This window comes from Rhineura floridana, chromosome 3, assembly GCF_030035675.1.
Source record: "Rhineura floridana isolate rRhiFlo1 chromosome 3, rRhiFlo1.hap2, whole genome shotgun sequence".
Taxonomy (NCBI): domain Eukaryota; kingdom Metazoa; phylum Chordata; class Lepidosauria; order Squamata; family Rhineuridae; genus Rhineura; species Rhineura floridana.
The window spans coordinates 143,858,106-143,875,028 of record NC_084482.1 but is presented as its reverse complement, the minus strand read 5'-3'; the positions used below and the strand labels follow the sequence as shown (position 1 = coordinate 143,875,028).

General features: G+C 41.5%; 1 protein-coding gene across 6 annotated transcripts in view; it reads left to right on the top strand.

Annotated features, from left to right (window-relative positions):
* CARD19 (caspase recruitment domain family member 19) overlaps positions 1-15,394 on the top strand; it is a 59,189-nt gene extending 43,795 nt beyond the window's left edge. For 2 of the 6 annotated variants that reach the window (XM_061618198.1, XM_061618199.1), the window contains exons 4-6: positions 2,351-2,410; positions 4,952-5,023; positions 8,519-15,394. In XM_061618198.1, coding sequence (XP_061474182.1) covers positions 2,351-2,410; positions 4,952-5,023; positions 8,519-8,634 — 248 coding nt within the window. In that variant the 3' untranslated portion in view covers positions 8,635-15,394. Of the gene's footprint in view, positions 1-2,350; positions 2,411-3,077; positions 3,756-4,951; positions 5,024-7,457; positions 7,541-8,518 lie in introns of those variants that run through there. The other 4 variants (XR_009761479.1, XM_061618200.1, XM_061618201.1 and 1 more) reach the window with 4 other exon arrangements.
* The last annotated feature ends 1,529 nt before the right edge of the window (positions 15,395-16,923 follow it).

Genomic DNA, 16,923 nt, shown 5'->3' with positions numbered 1-16,923 from the left:
GCAAGCTTCAAGCTACACTGTAGCTGTATGTGATGAAACCTGAGGGGATGCCTACAGGTTTGGAGGAGGCAATTTGCATCTGAAAAGAGCATGCTCAACTCTTCCTGCCAGCTGTTTTTCTTCTGATACTCCGTCTCCCCACCCACCCCTGCCAGCTCTTCCAGCTACTTTTACTCTTGCTAGTGTGGCGTAGTGGTTAGAGTGTTGGACTACGACCTGGGAGACCAGGGTTTGAATCCCCCCACAGCCATGAAGCTCACTGGGTGACCTTGGGCCAGTCACTGCCTCTCAGCCTCAGAGGAAGGCAATGGTAAACCCCCTCTGAATACCGCTTACCATGAAAACCCTATTCATAGGGTCGCCATAAGTTGGGATCGACTTGAAGGCAGTTCAGTTCCAGTGTTCCAGTACAGTGTTCTTCAACTTTGGGTCCTCAGATGTTGTTGGACTACAACTACCATGATCCCTTGAACAGTGGCTAAGCTGGCTGGGGATCATGGAAGTTGTAGTCCAAGAACATCTGGGGACCAAAGGTTGAAGATCAGTGTTCTTGCATACTGAACTTGTGCCTGTCTGGCAAACTTGAGTCTGGAACTCTGCATGGTAAAAGTAGCAGGGAAGAGGAGTTTCAGGGGGAAAGCAATTGGCCTTTGAGAAATGCACACATTGTGTAGGCCAGTGTTTACTCAAGATTTTTCTAAACATAGGCCTTTATCTTGCCATACCTCTTCAACGCTTGATGTGCACGTAAACGTTTGAGATGTGCACATTTGTGCATGAGCTTGATGAAAGTGGAAGGAAAATCGGCTGTATGACAACTGAATTCATCTTTGTCATCTTTGCCATGCTAAGAAATCTGTTTCTCCAGATATACCCGATAGTGGCTGAAAACTGTGTTCAAAAGTGATTTTTAGAAATTGGAAATCTATTATCTTCTATGGGGCAGGGTAGGGTATAGCACTTCGGTGCTTCTCCTGAGAGTAGCATAAGGATAAAAAGTTCATGGGAAATGTCATCAGCTGTGAATTGGCTATAAAGATCACAAAGCAATGAGTCACTCTGGAAGGCAACAACTTCTTGTTTAAACAATGACATCTTCTGTAATTAAAACTTTTTTAGAGTGAAAAGTAACATAGATTTCTATGTTTAGCTTGTTTAATTATGTGTTTTTAAATTGTTGTAACACGTCCTGGAACCTCTGGGTGAAGGGCAGGTGGTGGTGGTGGTAGTAACAATAATATCTGTTGTGAAAGTACTCCCCCCCTCACTCTAGTGCCCTTTATTTACCCACTTTGTATATGAAGCATCACAAAGATGATAAACTGGTTGCCTTTGGCCCTACACTTGCAAACCAGTTCCACCTGACAAATCTTTAAGCCGGTTTGTCTTCCCACTCTTTTTTGTTCATATATCAGTAGTGCTCATTATGCCAATGGTATTCAAACTGTGTTCAGAGACCCCTGTGATTCCTAACAAGCTTATCAGGTTACCTGATGAGAAGTTCAGTAGTATTGAACAAGGCTCTCTGAACGATGTCAACTCCACTATTACTGAGCTTTCCCTAAAATTCACAGCTGCCAGGGTTTATTGGTTGTGATCTGGGTGCACTTTTGGGTCATACAAAGCAACAGTGAAGCCTGACCAGAAACCCATGTGAACAGAGTGTGACCCTAGAACATTTCTCCATCCTCACCTTTCCTGTCCCACATAGAGGGTTTCTGTGGCAAGTGTGCAGGAGGTCCTTGGTAGACGAGTGCATGTGCAACGGGTTTCCTGAAAGTAGAATGTAATTTCAATTTGTGAAAAAATAATTATCTAGTGTGTTCCCCCTTCCTGCATCCAGATTCTGAATATGATCCTTTTCTGAATATAGGTGCTACATACACAGTTTACACTAACATTCAGAGAGATGTGTAAGGCTGTGCTGCAGTTTGCTTTTGAACCCTATTTCTTTTGTGAGCACTTAAATTTGATGAAGCTGCAGCAAGAGCATAGCACTGTGGTTCACTTAGAGGAGGGCAGGCCCTCTGGCCACCTAACTTTTGCAGTTCCCACCCCCCTTAGCTGCTCCTTTCGGAACAAAATTATTTGGTTAAACTGGAGGGAATCAGGGCACAGGGGGGGTTGTGGGTTTCATTAAGAACCCACCCACACGCACGCACATTCCCCTTGTAATTGCAGCACTGGCATCACATAATATTGGGAGGGTGGAATGAGCAGCCACTTATGTCATGTTGCTATATTACTTTGAAAACCGGTGATTCCTTTCCTTCCACTTTGCATGATGTGCTTCAGAAGTGTGTTGGACTGAACACTGCACTAACTCTTGGTGTGTTGCTTTTGTTTCTAGAAACCTCAGATTCCACAGGGATAAACCCTGAGAAGGAGAAATGTATTCTAAATGACAGGGGTAAATAATACATGTAAAGTATTGTTGGCTAAATCAATATTGGATAGTAAGGTTAATATATATATATATTGTAATAAATTTTCATGATGTTACTTCTAAATGTGTTTGCTGTGGACTTACACTTTGATTTTAATCAATGAAAGATATACATGTATAATCAAGATTTTTTTTTCTCCAATAGTAATTGCTGGGTTTTCAAACTAATTTGATGTCATAAATCCAAAGTTTTCTAGGGATGAGCTAAGGAAACAATCCAAACATATAAGCACCACTAAAAGTAAGAACATGCAGGTCCCATGCATCTCAGTGGGGCTTGCACAGGAGAACTTCCTAAGAGACTGTGTCCCTGATTTCCACAGAATTAACAACACTGGGATGCTAAGTCTATTAAGTCACATTGGTGCTGGAATTTTTAAACATTTGCATAGGTTTTAATAGGTTTCTAAGTTTATGCGGCAACTTTATGCTAATGTTAAGCCATGGTTTTTTTCAGTACAGTATAAGGAACTTTGTTTTGTGGAGCTTCTGGGTTTTCAGATATGTACAGTAGATAAGCTTTAAACAGCGCTGCAAGTAATATTGAAGATGCCGGCTCCATTCTGGAGAGCTCCTCTGCCCTGCTTAATACTTGTTGTCTCCCTTTGGCTCTTTTTGTGCATCTTTAAAGCCAGAAGGTTGGGAGGGACAACAGGCATGCAAGTTACCATTAGTGCTGTATCATGGGAATACATCACGCAGCTAAGGTAATCATCCCCTGAAAGCTCCACACCCTTGGCTCCTTCTCTGTTCTGGTCTAAGAACCTCAAGCCCTTTTAACATTTTTAAATTTGGGTACAATCAGCACTGTGCCCACTGACCCTGCCTTGACCTCCACATGTTCAAAAGTCCTGTTTTCACAGAACCAACTTATGTACACCCGTATCTGTGAAGGCTTGCATGACCTGGTCCCCTAGAAAATGGAGGGCCATGGATTACATGTACTGAAGGCTACATGCAGCTGGGTATATGCACATAGGCTCTGTGCAAATGGTGCCTTTGAACACATGCAGGGTGAAGTTGGGGCTAGCAGGTGGACCCTGATCCTTTTTACTCAAATAACACATGAAAAGGACTAGGGTCTCTTAGACTAGAAAGACAGGAGGAATCCTTTTGCTCTGTCTCTACAGAGCAGCCGTTAGAGCAGACATGTAACCAGCATGCTTAATAGCAGTTGCACACAGACAGGGCCAGCGCTAGCAGGCAGCCAAGTCGGGCACTGGCCAGGAGCCGAGAAGCTCACAGGGGCCCCTCATCAGCCTGAGCCCAATCCTGCCATGCTGGTACTTCTCCTTTTGTTTTTGATGCCTCCTCCTCTTCCTCCTCTCCCCTCAGAGCTGGCTTGGCCTTTCTCCCTTCTGTGCATGCCTGGTGGGGCTGCCGCTGCTCTTGGCTGTGCTTGCTGGGCTGTAGGAGTTGACGGCGGACAGCGGGCCTCAGGGTGGGTGGGAGGTTTTTGCTTGCATGCTGTGGAAGAGTTGCTGCTGCTGCTGCCGCCACCCATGCCTGCACGGTGTGGCTCAATTGAGTGACACAAATTGAAGGGGCATGCACTCACTTGTGGTGCAATGGACAGCAGCACCTCTTCTGTCTCCTGGGGTGCATGGGAGGGGGCCTTCCTCCTTTCCCGACTCAGGAGCCAGCTGTCCACCAGCAACTTCTCCCTCCAGCTCAGCAAGCATGGTAGGAGCAGTGGCGGCAGCCCCTGTCCAGGAGGGCTATGCAGAAGGGGGCCCCTAGAGGGGTCTGTATGCCCAAGGGCCCCAAGAAACCTAGAACCGGCCCTGCATACAAAGCTTGCATAACCTCCCTTCTAACCTTAACTGAGTCAGTAGGAAAAATGAGGGAGCCACAACTATAGTTACCATAGCAAAGCCCTGTATAAATACATGGCATATCTGTAGGCATCATTTGGTTTTGTGAATGATGTTTTAATTATTTTTTTTATTCCAGTAAGTAGCTAATGATAAACCAGATTATTTTTTTTAGACTGAAGGATATACAAATCCATCACTGTGCACACAACCAAACAGTCCCTCTCCTCTCCCCACGTTCCCCCAAATCTGCTCTGGAAGTTCCCCCACCCCCCGAGCATATTTGGGGAGGGGGTACACGGGAGGAGAACAGGAAAGGAAAGTTCCAAGGTGCAGGCAAAAGTCTGTTCTGTTTAAGTAAAGCACCGTTGGATACAGCCCTAAATTTTCTTCTCTTTCTTTGCAAGTTTTTAATAAGAATACTTTTTTTAAAAAAATAAGGAACTTACAAGCAACAGAGGCCTTCACGATTGTAATAACAATTGTAATGCAAAATAATTGCTCTTGGAAATAGTGTTTATGTAGTATAGTACATGAAGCAGAAGCATAATTATTCCAGCTACATTTGAATCAATGTAGTCGCTCAAAGTAACAACAGTAATCACTGATGAACCATTAATTTGAATGCATAATTTTAATCCTCCTTTGCTGATTTAATAAGTAGCTGATTTGTTTTTTCCTCCTTCTCTAGGTCCTACTTTCTTTCTTGCCTGCTTCAGTGTTGCTGCAGGATTAGCTTTCTTCATGTATTGCTGTAACTCAGGTAATACTCCTGAATTTTTTTCTTTCTGAGAAAATAGTTTCAATAGTTGGTTTGTTAGCCTATTTATCTTGACATAAAACATGTTTTGGAAGTGTTCTCAGGATCACAAAAGAACTTAGAAAATGCTGGTGTGAGGGCCCCCAATTACGTAATTCATGATTACACATTGTGGCAAGACTGACAAGTTCTTCATAAGCTACCCAGAGGTTGGAAATAGAAGCTGAGGGAGGAAGCACTCTTGTCAAACATCTTGACAGCCACATCCATATTCGCTGTGAGGTGTCCAACACAACGTCTGCTATAACATCATGGGATCATTTTCAGGGATGCGGCTTGATGACACGGACAAGGTCCTTGTGACGATGCAGACACAAGATGCAGATCTTTGACTTTCTTGGCTTGCAGAGGGGGTGTGACCAGGTGGATCCAGAGTGTGGCCAGGGCATCTCTGGAAGGGAGTGGTCATAGCCATTTTGAAAGAAGTGGTGATCTGACCAATACTTAACCCCCCTGATCAAGTACCTATTTGTTTGCACCAATTACCACCCAGTCACAAATACCTCCTTTTGGGAGCAGGTGATCAAGAAGGTTGTGGCACAGCAGTTGCAAGTATTCTTTGATGAAACTGATTATCTTTAACCGTTCCAATCTGGGCTCAGGCCTAGTTATGGGACCAAACTGGCCTTGGTTGCCTTGGGTGATTGTCTTTTGGGCCCCTGGCCATTTTACTGTGGGGTGTCATAGGGTACCTTCTGGTCCCTAATGCTATTTAACATCTACACAAAGCCATTGGGAGCAGGCATTATGAGATTTGGGGTGAGGTGTTGTCAGCACACTGATTATATCCAGCTCTATTTTTCTGTAACACTTGAATCAAGAGAGACTGTGCAAGTCCTGGACCTGTAACTGGACTTGTTGGTGGGCTAAATGAAGGCCAGCAAACTGACTGTGTATCCTGGCAAGTCAGAAGTGAGCAGTTCCCAAGTCCAGATAATTGGTCAATTGCCTGCTTTGGATGGGATCATACTGAAGGAACAGGTTCATAGTATGGAGGTACTTCTGGATTCATCTCTATCACTAGAGATCCAGGTGACCTCAATGGCTAGGAAAGCCTTTCACTAGCTTTTGTTGATGACTCAGCGATGGATGTGTCTGGACTGGGATAGCCTGACTGCTGTCATCCATGCACTTGTAACCTCTAGATTGATTTACTGCAATGTGGGGCTGCCCTTGAAATTGACTTGGAAGTTTCAGCTACTGCAGGATGTGGCAGCTTGACTGTCACTAGTGGGAGTGTCACCCAGAAAGTAAATGAGTAAAGCAAAATAAACATTCCAGGAAGCACTGGAGCCTGTCTCCTCTCTGTTCTGTTTATCATGTTGCTTTTCCCCCTCTGCCTGCTCACTTCAGAACATTGTCATCATCCTATTAGTCCACTGTTGAAAGAATTGCTCTGGCTGCCAATTAGCTGTCAGGCTAAGTTCAAGGTGCTGATACTGGTGAACAAGGCCTTATACAGCTTGGGACAAGGATACCTAAAGATATTGTCTCATCTCTTATGCACCCAACTGATCACTGCTCTGCAGGAGAGGGCATCCTTCAGGTATCATTTTATCAGAAGTTCCATTCAGCACAGTGTGAGAATCAGGCCTTCAGTGTGTTAAAACTTCACCACTGGAATTTCCTGTTGTTTTTTGGTACCTGTTGAATACATTCACCTTTCAACAGGCCTCTGTGAGGAGTTTTATCCCAGCTGGGATCTGTACTGGATTTAAAATTGTTTTTAATATGTGCAATTTTTTGTAATTATCTTTATAGATGTAGTTGTTTAAACTGTTTTTATATATGCAATTGTTTTATGTAAGTTTTTTGTATTGAGTAATTGCTTTGAGATGCTTCATAGGAAGAAATTAAAAATGAAATGTATTACTATTTTTATGAAGGGAAATTTTTGCATTACTTGGATTATTGCATGGCCAATGTGATGTCTGTCCAATATGTGTCTGTGCCAGGTATTTTTTCAGGACATTTTCTACCCACTGCATGCCAAGCTCCTCCATGTTGAATGGTTGGATTATTCTCCATGGGCATTTCTAGTTTTTCTCTGCTACGTTTATGATAGTGCTGTGGGAGAAGTTAATTTGCCCTGATCTTAGTTTAGTCCAGTTAAACTGGTCTCTTAAATGGAAATGGACTGCCTTCAAGTTGATCCTGACTTACGACGACCCTATGAATAGGGTTTTCATGGTAACATTATCCTAAAATGTAAACATGTGATTTCAGAGATATTCTGTTATTGGAAACAGGGCTGTTCACAGGGACAGTGGGTGACAGAGGCTTTGGGTGACTGTCTGTTGGCTCCCTGGCATTTGCACTAGGGGCCTTACTCATGGTATCATCTTGTTCCCCCATACTTTTTAACATTTACTTGAAGTCGTTGGAAGCAGTCAAGGAGATCTGGAGCAAGATGTCACCAGTATGCTGATGACATTCAGTTCTACTTCAGCTCTAAATAAGGTGGGACTGTGCAAATCATGGACCATTGTGTGGAGTCAGTGATGCACTGTATGAGGGCCAATACACTGAAGTTGAAATAGTGCAAAATAGCAGTTCAAACAGGGAAACATATGCTAAGGAATGGGGTGGCTCTGAGCACATACTCAGCTCAGGAATTTGCAATCAGTAATAGAACCAAGCTCTTCCACTACCAAAACAGGTCCTGCCATAGAAAACTCCAGTCCTTCTATTCTTCCAACTATTCCTTTTCAGCTACTTTTTTTTTGGGGGGGGGAGGATGTTAGCTGTTGCTATTCTTGGAACAATTGGAAATCACAGAAACTCTTGCCAATCTACTGCAAATTACCCAGAGAGCAACCAGTAGATCCCAGTCTACCTTCTGCCCACCCCTGCTCTACACCACTCTGTAGTGTATATCCTTGTAAGTAGCCGTGTTCCTTTTTTATCCTGTGACCCATTGATTATTTTGGCATGTTACTGCAGTGATTTCCTATTTAGAAATTGCTAGTCTTGGAAATAACCTTCCTTCTTTTTGAATATATTTGGTATTGTGGAAAATGAACCATTTGGGGGTCCAGACCTGGGAAGGCAAACCCACTGGGAAAGATAATGTGAAATATGTGTTCATCAGGCTCATAGAAAACATATGGGAAACATTTGACTCTCCCTACAATTTGGTTGTCAGAGCTCTGGAGTTGATTTATAGTTAATTGTAAACTTACGTAGAAGCGATGATTTGAATAAATATTCCATTCATGAAAAGAGTAATCAATTACTAAAAATCAGATTAAGAATTCTTCTTTCCAACTCACAGTTACTTCTGTTACTTAATATACAAGTCATTGAATAGAGCAATTCCCCTTGGGGAACATTTTGACAAGGCATTTTTTGTCAAATATCATTGTTGAAACAAAACTCATTATAGTTGCTTATCAGACTCACTTCAATCCCCCCCCTCTTTTCCATCGCCTCCCCTAGATTCAAAAGTCCTAGGAGGAGCCAAGAAGGTACTGGGATTTTCTCCAATCATCATAGGACAACATGTTAGGAATATTTGTCTATTATACATGGAAGACTCATCACGGAAACAATAAGAATAAACTGGCTCTGCAGTCCAGCACCAAACGTTCCTGCCAATGGAGGGGCTGTATTGCAAAAAGATATGCTATTTTCTTATACCAAAGATACAACTAACCTGTGGCTTTAGCAGTATATATTTGCTGTTTCCAAGGGCTTTCGAAAGGTCAGCTATATATGCCTTTTACTTGTGGGAGCGGATCATTTTATTTTTGTACAAGCTTATTTTAAACTATTTATCATTTGTATGATTGTATGATTTTTAATACAAGCCTTTTAACGTGCACCCCAAGTCGTTGGAAAGTCTTAAAAGTTTGTATTTGATTCTGGCCTAGAGACACACACAAAAGATGGTTCCCTCTCCAGCATGGGCATAAATGTTTTCCCCTCCTCTCTCTCTCTGTGTATGTGTGTGTGTTGGGAGATCTTTATCCAGACAATTATGAACTCCACATAGAAACCCTCCTGAGCTTCCCAGCTTGACAGAGAGGAAACAGAAGGATTCCACTTAATATCATTGTAAACTTTGTGTTACTGCTAATGGAAGTTTCTGCAGAAGACATGCTTGGTGCATCCACCAATCTATTAGCAACAGTGGGGTACCCTGTGTGCAAATATCTAACACATTTGGCTTCAGATGAGGGAACTTTTTTTAAATTACTGATTTATGAGCAACACTTGAAACAAATTAACCCAAGGCTTTATTAAGACACAGAGTGTATCTTTTTTTTACTTTTAAATGTCAGACTATGTGTTCTTTTTGTTCTTTTTATACAAGAATGCAAAACGACACAAAACACCCTGTCTTCTTTTTGTGCTAGTCCATCTATGCAAGGTTTACTGTCCTCTCTTATGCCAGATTCCGGAGACCCCATTCAAGTGTGTAGGAAGGAATTATCAAGGTCCAAAATCCTAGCTTGTCCATACATTCAAGTTTAAATTGTTTTTGTACCTCATGATACCTATAACAGTATTACTAATGTAAGACCAAAAAATAAGCCAACCCCCCACCTCCCCACCCTTCCTTTAGATGTAGGGGGCAGACACAATGAATTTGTGCTTCTGGAATATGTACATCTTATATAGGCTCATGTACTTGTTTATAAAAATATATAGCCACTCATATAAACCACTGAGCTGGCCAGTAATAGAGTTCTGAAGCGCCCACATGCAAATATTCTCTTTCTTCTTGAATGATCCCTGCAAGGTTCCACCTCTCTGAGTGGGCTTCTAATAATTATTTTGGTTTAACTCTCGGAGGATAGCTAGGTCTGATAAGGCAAAAACAGCAAGGAGTCTTGTGGTACATTAACTGATTTATTTTGGCATAAGCTTTTTGACTGGACAAAGAAGACTCTAAATCCATGGAGGTTTGTGGCATAATTTGTTAATCCCTAATGTGCCACTGGACTCTTCATTGGTTTCCTTTGGTTTATCACCTAAAGCTCCGATTCTGACATAATGCCAAACTGTGTTTTAGTGTTACATGCACATGTTTAGGGTGGTGCACTTCCTCCCTGCCCTCTCTTCCTCTGACATGGCTGTGAGGAGATCAGAAGCTTTTGCTTTTGTTTTCAGTTAACCACAGTTTGTCATTACATACAAACTGTAAACTGTGGTTAATCTTAACTACTGTTTAGATAAATAAGATAATTTCATAAACAACAGTTTGAAGTTGGCTTGTTTCAATAAACTATAATTAAGAATGGAAGTGAAAGCTTCCAATCTCATCTTGGCTGTGGTGGAGAAGGAGCAGGGAGCTAATGAATCTGAGGCTCATTAATGTAGTGACTGAGATAATAAAATGTAGGAAGTTGAAGAATGGCCATCATAAGCTCTGTGGCTATGAGCGTAGGCTTTTCATGCTATCTTATAAAGTAATTCAAAACACAATACATAGGTACCAAGAACATTCTACCTATTTAGTTTGACTTTGGTTTGCCAAAAAGTTATGTTTCATTAACATGATTAAGATTAGGGGTGTGTTTGTGGGTGGGTGTGTCCTCACTTGAGCTGGTTTATCTCATTTGATATTCACTGATGTGTAGCTTGAACAGGCACATTGACTTTTGCTTATAGTTATCGTCTCTTTTCAGGGACCTTACAGAGATATTAAACTTTAAGGTATCACTGTCACCTGAAGAGACTGATTTTAAAACAGCTGAGACCACCCAGCTGCAACTTCATCAACATGCATTTCCAAAAATCACCACAAGATGGGGAGAGAGCACCACAATTTGTGTGAGAATTACTTTTCATTAAGCAACACAGTTGTTGCACATGTTGCACAGAAAACTAGTGTAGTCATTTTAGATTATGAATTTGGTCTTACTCCTAGCTTGACTATTAGAAGGGAATATCAATGAAAAATGCACCCCTGTTAAACTAGAAGGAGAGTTCTGTTAGCAGAACTCTGATCATGGGATGTTCTCGCCAGTGGAACCTAGGGAGCTAAGTCAGGGGATTTATTTAGAAATGAAATGTTGTTTATCTGTGTTTCAGGGCATGCTATAATGGAGGCTGTGAATGTGATAGGGCACTGTGCACTTAAGAATTTTTAGAAGTCTTGGGCAGCATCAAAGTTTTCTTTCAAGATCACAGTTAAGGACAAATAAGTCAGGTTTAAGCTTTTTGTCCAGTGATGGTTGAACATAGCTTTAAAGTGTTGCACTAGTTATGTGACCAGTACATGAAAAGTAAACAACTCACACCTTCACGACGGAAGCATCTGAAAAGAGAAATTGCACTTTTCTTGTCTAAGCAATATTGAGGAGACATCAGAGCAGGTGGAATTTGATGCTAGGTGTCATTTCACCCAAACATAAATGAAATGAAATGAATTTCGTTTCCTCTGACCTCACTGCTCGCAAGTCGTCTCCCCCCATCCCTGTCCCAACTATGTGTATCCTCAGGTAACTCAGGATAAGACTTTGTGCATCTGATGAAGTAGATTGTATCCTATGAAATTATCCTATGAAAGCTTATGTGATAATAAAGTTGTTTGTCTTTAAGGTCTCACAAGACATCACATCCAGAATCTCTGGTTTAGGATTGGCCCAAACCTTTGGATGCTGCTTCACAGTGGTAAACCATGCGATCAGCCTGCTGTACAGTTCAGGATCCTGATAGCAGTTGTACCACCTGAACTCTTCCATAGTTCACCTATATCAATCTCAGAATATTAACTGTGGAGTTGGAAGGCTATCCCAAAATGTTGCTCTGCCATAAGGTTTTGCTATCTCTTCAGCATATTTTTTTTAGAAAGAAAGGCATTCCAAAAATGATACATACTTCAGATACATGCATGCATTGTTCCAAATTTCAGTTCATATAGAGCATCTGCTTAATTTTTTTCCCCATTGACATAGTTAATATGTTCAATCATGGCAATAATATCAGAATGCCTCCTCATGATGAAACTACCTGGGACTTGAACACTGCAGAGAGATGGGTGGAAATTCAGTAGCCGCAGAAGGGATATGTAAAGCTAGATCTAAAAAGTAGCTGGCTGGCTGGTATGTAAAATTTAATAACAGGAAACTAAATATATACTATTAGGCAACACACAAAAATATATTGCAAAAAAAAATCATAACTTTTAATGGCATGATACAAAAAAAGACAGAAAATGCTCATCCATTTCCCCCCGGATCTTTTCCATTCCCCATAAAGCAATCCCAGGAACTATTAGGAAACAACAGTGAAGTCGTACTTGGGGCCGGAGGTAACCAGTGTGGTGCCCTCCATATGTTTTAGACTGCAACTTCCTCAGCCGATGCTAGGGTGATGACAGTTATAGTCTGTAACTTCTGGAAGGCACCATGTTGGCTATCCCTGCTTTACATCAAAGAGATCCACATGCGTGTATAAATAATAATATTTTTCAATGTCTTTTCAGTTTGAAATAAATTTACTCAAGGACAAAAGGAAACTCAGCTTCCTTTTATTGCATGGAAGTCAAGACAGATTTTCAGTGTTGCATGTTTAGGACAAGCCATGTAAATGAGAGTCTTGGAATGTACTATGTTTTGTCATAGCTGTGCATTAATACTGATATTGACAAAAGCTGTCTTAATTTACTCCATCCACTGACAAAAGAAAATACCTCTTTGAGGAATAGAGCACAGAGTCCTTGACATTTAGACCCAACCCCTAGGCCCGTTAGGCTTATGACTTCATATTAGTGTCGGAATACAGGAAGGATTACAAAATTCTAACATACAAATAGTAACTTACTCCAGTGCCTTTCTGTATCTAATCCATTTTTTCGGCATAGTCCCCTGGTTTCTATACAGCTAATGCTTTTTAATATATATAGATAGAAAGATATAGGCGAACAATACAATAGAGATAGCCATGGTTTTATTAACTGAGTCTCTCGCCTTGATGTTCTTAATTTTGAGATGTGATCACTGATCACTATAGCCTTATTAACACTCCAATATAAAATATTTGTGCTAATGTTCCAAACAGCAATATTGGCATAACATCATATCGTGTGATAATTTAACTCATTTGCTGGTGTGTGTTTCATTTGTGTACTTTATTTCAATAAAGTAAATGGTTCTTCCCCTCCCCCCTCTTCCTAAGTGACTTGACCTCAAAAAATGTCATAGAAGGTGGTGGTGGAGCAGGGATCATTTACCACCTTGTGATGAAAAATGACTGAAGTGCAGTTGACCAAAACCATACAATACAATAAAATCCTTCAGCTGATACCACTGACCTTGCATGGGGAGATAGTAGGTGGCCATATGTGCTACATAATAGAGGACGATCCTCTGTTTGGTGGGCTATCCAGTCCAATACTTGTTTAAAGATCAAGAACCCTATTTATCTTGTTTAAAGATCAAGAAGGAAATGCTGCTGAAGTTGCCTATCAAGTTTCTACCTGGACAAGATACTGAGTAGGCACACAGGTCACCTAGTTTCAGTCTTCAGTACAGAGATGTATTTCTCTACACAAATTATTTTCAAATGTGTATCTAGTCCCAAAAATTGGCATATGGACAATTTGGTGATGCATATTCTCTTGTTTTGCAGTGAGCAAGTAGCCCCTCTAGGAGGTAGGGAGAAATTTCTTTTCCCTTGTCTGCCTATTGTACAGAGATTGCTGCAGGATTCTGCACGGTTTGTGTTGAATGTACTTCTGGAATCCAACTATTCTCTGCTTTCAAAGATGAAGCCCAGTAGAATGGTTGCCCAGCAGTGTTTGCCAGTTCTGTACTTATGGCACAATTTTGGGGTCTTACATATTCCTGTTGGAGTAGTACTTCCACTGACGTGTTTGTGTGTAGGAGGGGGGGGGACAGGATCCTAACCAATCTATTTTGTGTATTGCATTGTCACTGGTTGAATTTTAATTATGAAATAAGATCTGTAAGGATGCCAGCAGTGCTCTATTTAAAATGCTATGTGTTGCTATTAATGTAACAAACTGCCTCAAAATTCTTTAGTGCTCAACTGTTTTTCTGATTGACCGATTTCCAAAGGAAAAGTATCCTAATTTCTAACCAAATCCTTTAGAGGACAATCTAGAGCTGCAGAAGATGAATTCACACAACCAAATTGGTGCATTAAAATTGTGGGTTGTGTAGATCTAAGAAAACCTTAATGCATGCTGATGTGATTGCGTGTAATTCTTTACCTACTTATGACTCCACTCATATTTGCCACTTTGCCATAAAGGTGCTCAAAGTGGACTGGAAGCAGGTGTGGAAAATATGGCTCGACTTGCTGCATAACTGAATCAATCATATGCCAGACTCTCCATTGTTCTTAGACATTTTCTGACCAGCCCTGCCTGAACCTCCCCAAGGATGCAGTCAACTGACATTCTCAGCACATAATACTGGTTGTATATACTGACTTGGAGAAGGTCATATGAATAGATGGTTTGGTTAGATGAACATCCAAAGGGAATAATGCTTAAATGGCAGATCTGCAAATGGATTTGCACGAATTCAGTTTAAATAAGGGCATTACACTGATCTAAAATATGTTTTATTATCAAGAAATATGCTAACAGTGAAGATAGTTGTAAACACAGTAAATTCTCCAGTTGCTCTGCAAGGATTCCTTTGCAACAAAATGATAGATGCACATACCAGCATATCAAATGCTGGCACAGCCTTCATATTTGATCCTCTCTTTTTCTCCACCTAGACTATGCACTTTGTATTTTAAAAAGTACCACATAACAGTTTGTGTATTTATATGTTCATGCATCCATTTATTAATAAAAAGGGGGATTTTTTTAAAGTGACAAACCATTCCAGTTCCAGGGATTGGGAGTGTTTGTGGTGGCATGAAGGGTGCCATCCATTCCTCTCCCCACCCCAAGAGCTTGACTCTAAAGAGGATCCGGTATCGTTGATGTAGTTTATGGGGCAACCTCACTGCTTTGAAAATGGTGTGAGCATCTTCACCCTCAGATTCATATTCACTCAGGAATCTACTGTAATCTCTGCAGTATTTGACTTGATTTTGGGCTCAGGTTCCACTTCTTACAATGAATCCTAGGGTTATGTCTTGTTTTTTTAAAAAAACAAGAAACCTTAAATGTAAGTATCACTTATAAAGCTTTTTTGGTCTGTGTATGCAAATTTCAAAACAAGCAAACTATCAAAGTATTTAACACTGGGAATATTTATTTCTGATATGACGTTCTTAAGTGTATGGAAAGTATGAGTAAAGGAAAACAAAAACCAAGCTTGTGTAATGTACACTATAAAATGGTCCTGTTTTATTCAAGCAACATTGAATGTATATGATTGAATGGCATTAAACTGTTTTGTCTAAAAACAAAATAAAATTTTCTCAGTTCAAGTTGGAAAAGAAATCTCATGGTTGGAAAGAGCTCTTTAGTAGGAAGACTATTGCGGTCCTCTTGTGTTTTATCATTAGGGCTGTGTTCCAGCTGCAGGCTCTTCCAAAGAGGACTTTGAGCTATGGCCCTTACTACAAACGGGCAGTATTGGATGAAAGAGAAGGGAAGGGAAAGGGAGTCAGAAACCCTTGTGGCGCTAATACAGGTCAACCTGATGCATATCAATAGATCACAATCCACATTCTGTCCACCTGTGCTATAATGGGCCTCACCATGTAAACGGTCAGCACTCTGGACTCATAAGTCTCTGTGAGACTTGTCTTTCTGCCAGCAAAGTGTCCTTTTCAGGGTTCAGGGAAGCCATGGAAGAACCCTATCTGTGTGAGGGCCTTTCTGCTGTGTGTGGGCCCCTCTTCCTCCCCTTACTTTGGCAGTAGCTGGCAAATGCTGCTGCTGGAACCTGCCATGTTAATTCCCCTGCAATGCCTTTGGGGACTGTGATGTAGAATTGCTCTGGAGTGACACTATGATGAGCGACCCAGAGGCAGTGTGGAGGAGTTAAAATGGAAGGTGCCAATCACAGCCACCTGAGCTATAGCTCTGGGCAAAGAAAAGCACTCTCCTCCCCCCCATGCATCTCCTTTGGGGGTGGCACAGGGCACGTGTGGGGGGAGGAGAGCAGGGAAATCCTGTTGCACTATTGCTATTCCTTGCATTAGAGCAACAAGTTAATTGCATACCACCCTGTGTTCTTATGTTCTTAAAACCATGACCATCCAACACTTGGAGAACTGCTGGGCACTTGGGGTTGATGGCAGTTTTGATGGTGGTGCCTCCTTAGTGTTCAGGTGGTGACTGCCCAGTGGTGCCAATCCCCTGGTGCTGGTCCTGCTGGAAAGTTGCATGTTTCTGGGAAGTGTGGACATTTTATGGAACTGGGGGGATGTTGTGGACATTTGCAGAGCCTCCCCCACTTCACAACACCCTCCTCCCTGCAATCACTCCTGTTTGTATGCCTCTACCCTATCCCAGAGTGAAACTTTTGGCACATTCAGTGGGAAAATATGTGTGCATAACTTTGCATTATGGAATGTCCAAAGTCTTTTATATTGTAGCATTAATGAATATACAGGTTAAGCATAGATGGAGGCACAGCTTAGTTTAAATATACCAACATCACCATCTCTGAAGAGCCAGCCAGCACTCCAAGATGCTTCCAGAGCCTAAAACTAATTATATGTTTTTGGACTTTACATGCTGACCTGCTTCTATACTCTCATACTTTACAACTTCCATGCTAAGATGCAACCAACCCCCGGTGATACTGCATAACCTGTTCTTGTGGAGACTTTTTGATTGGAAGAAGACTAATGAAAGGGTTGTGACTCATGCAGAGTGGCAGGTGGTCACCTCCTTCTGCGAACATAAGAAGAGCCTGATGGATCAGGCCAGTGACCCATCTAGTGCAGCATCCTGT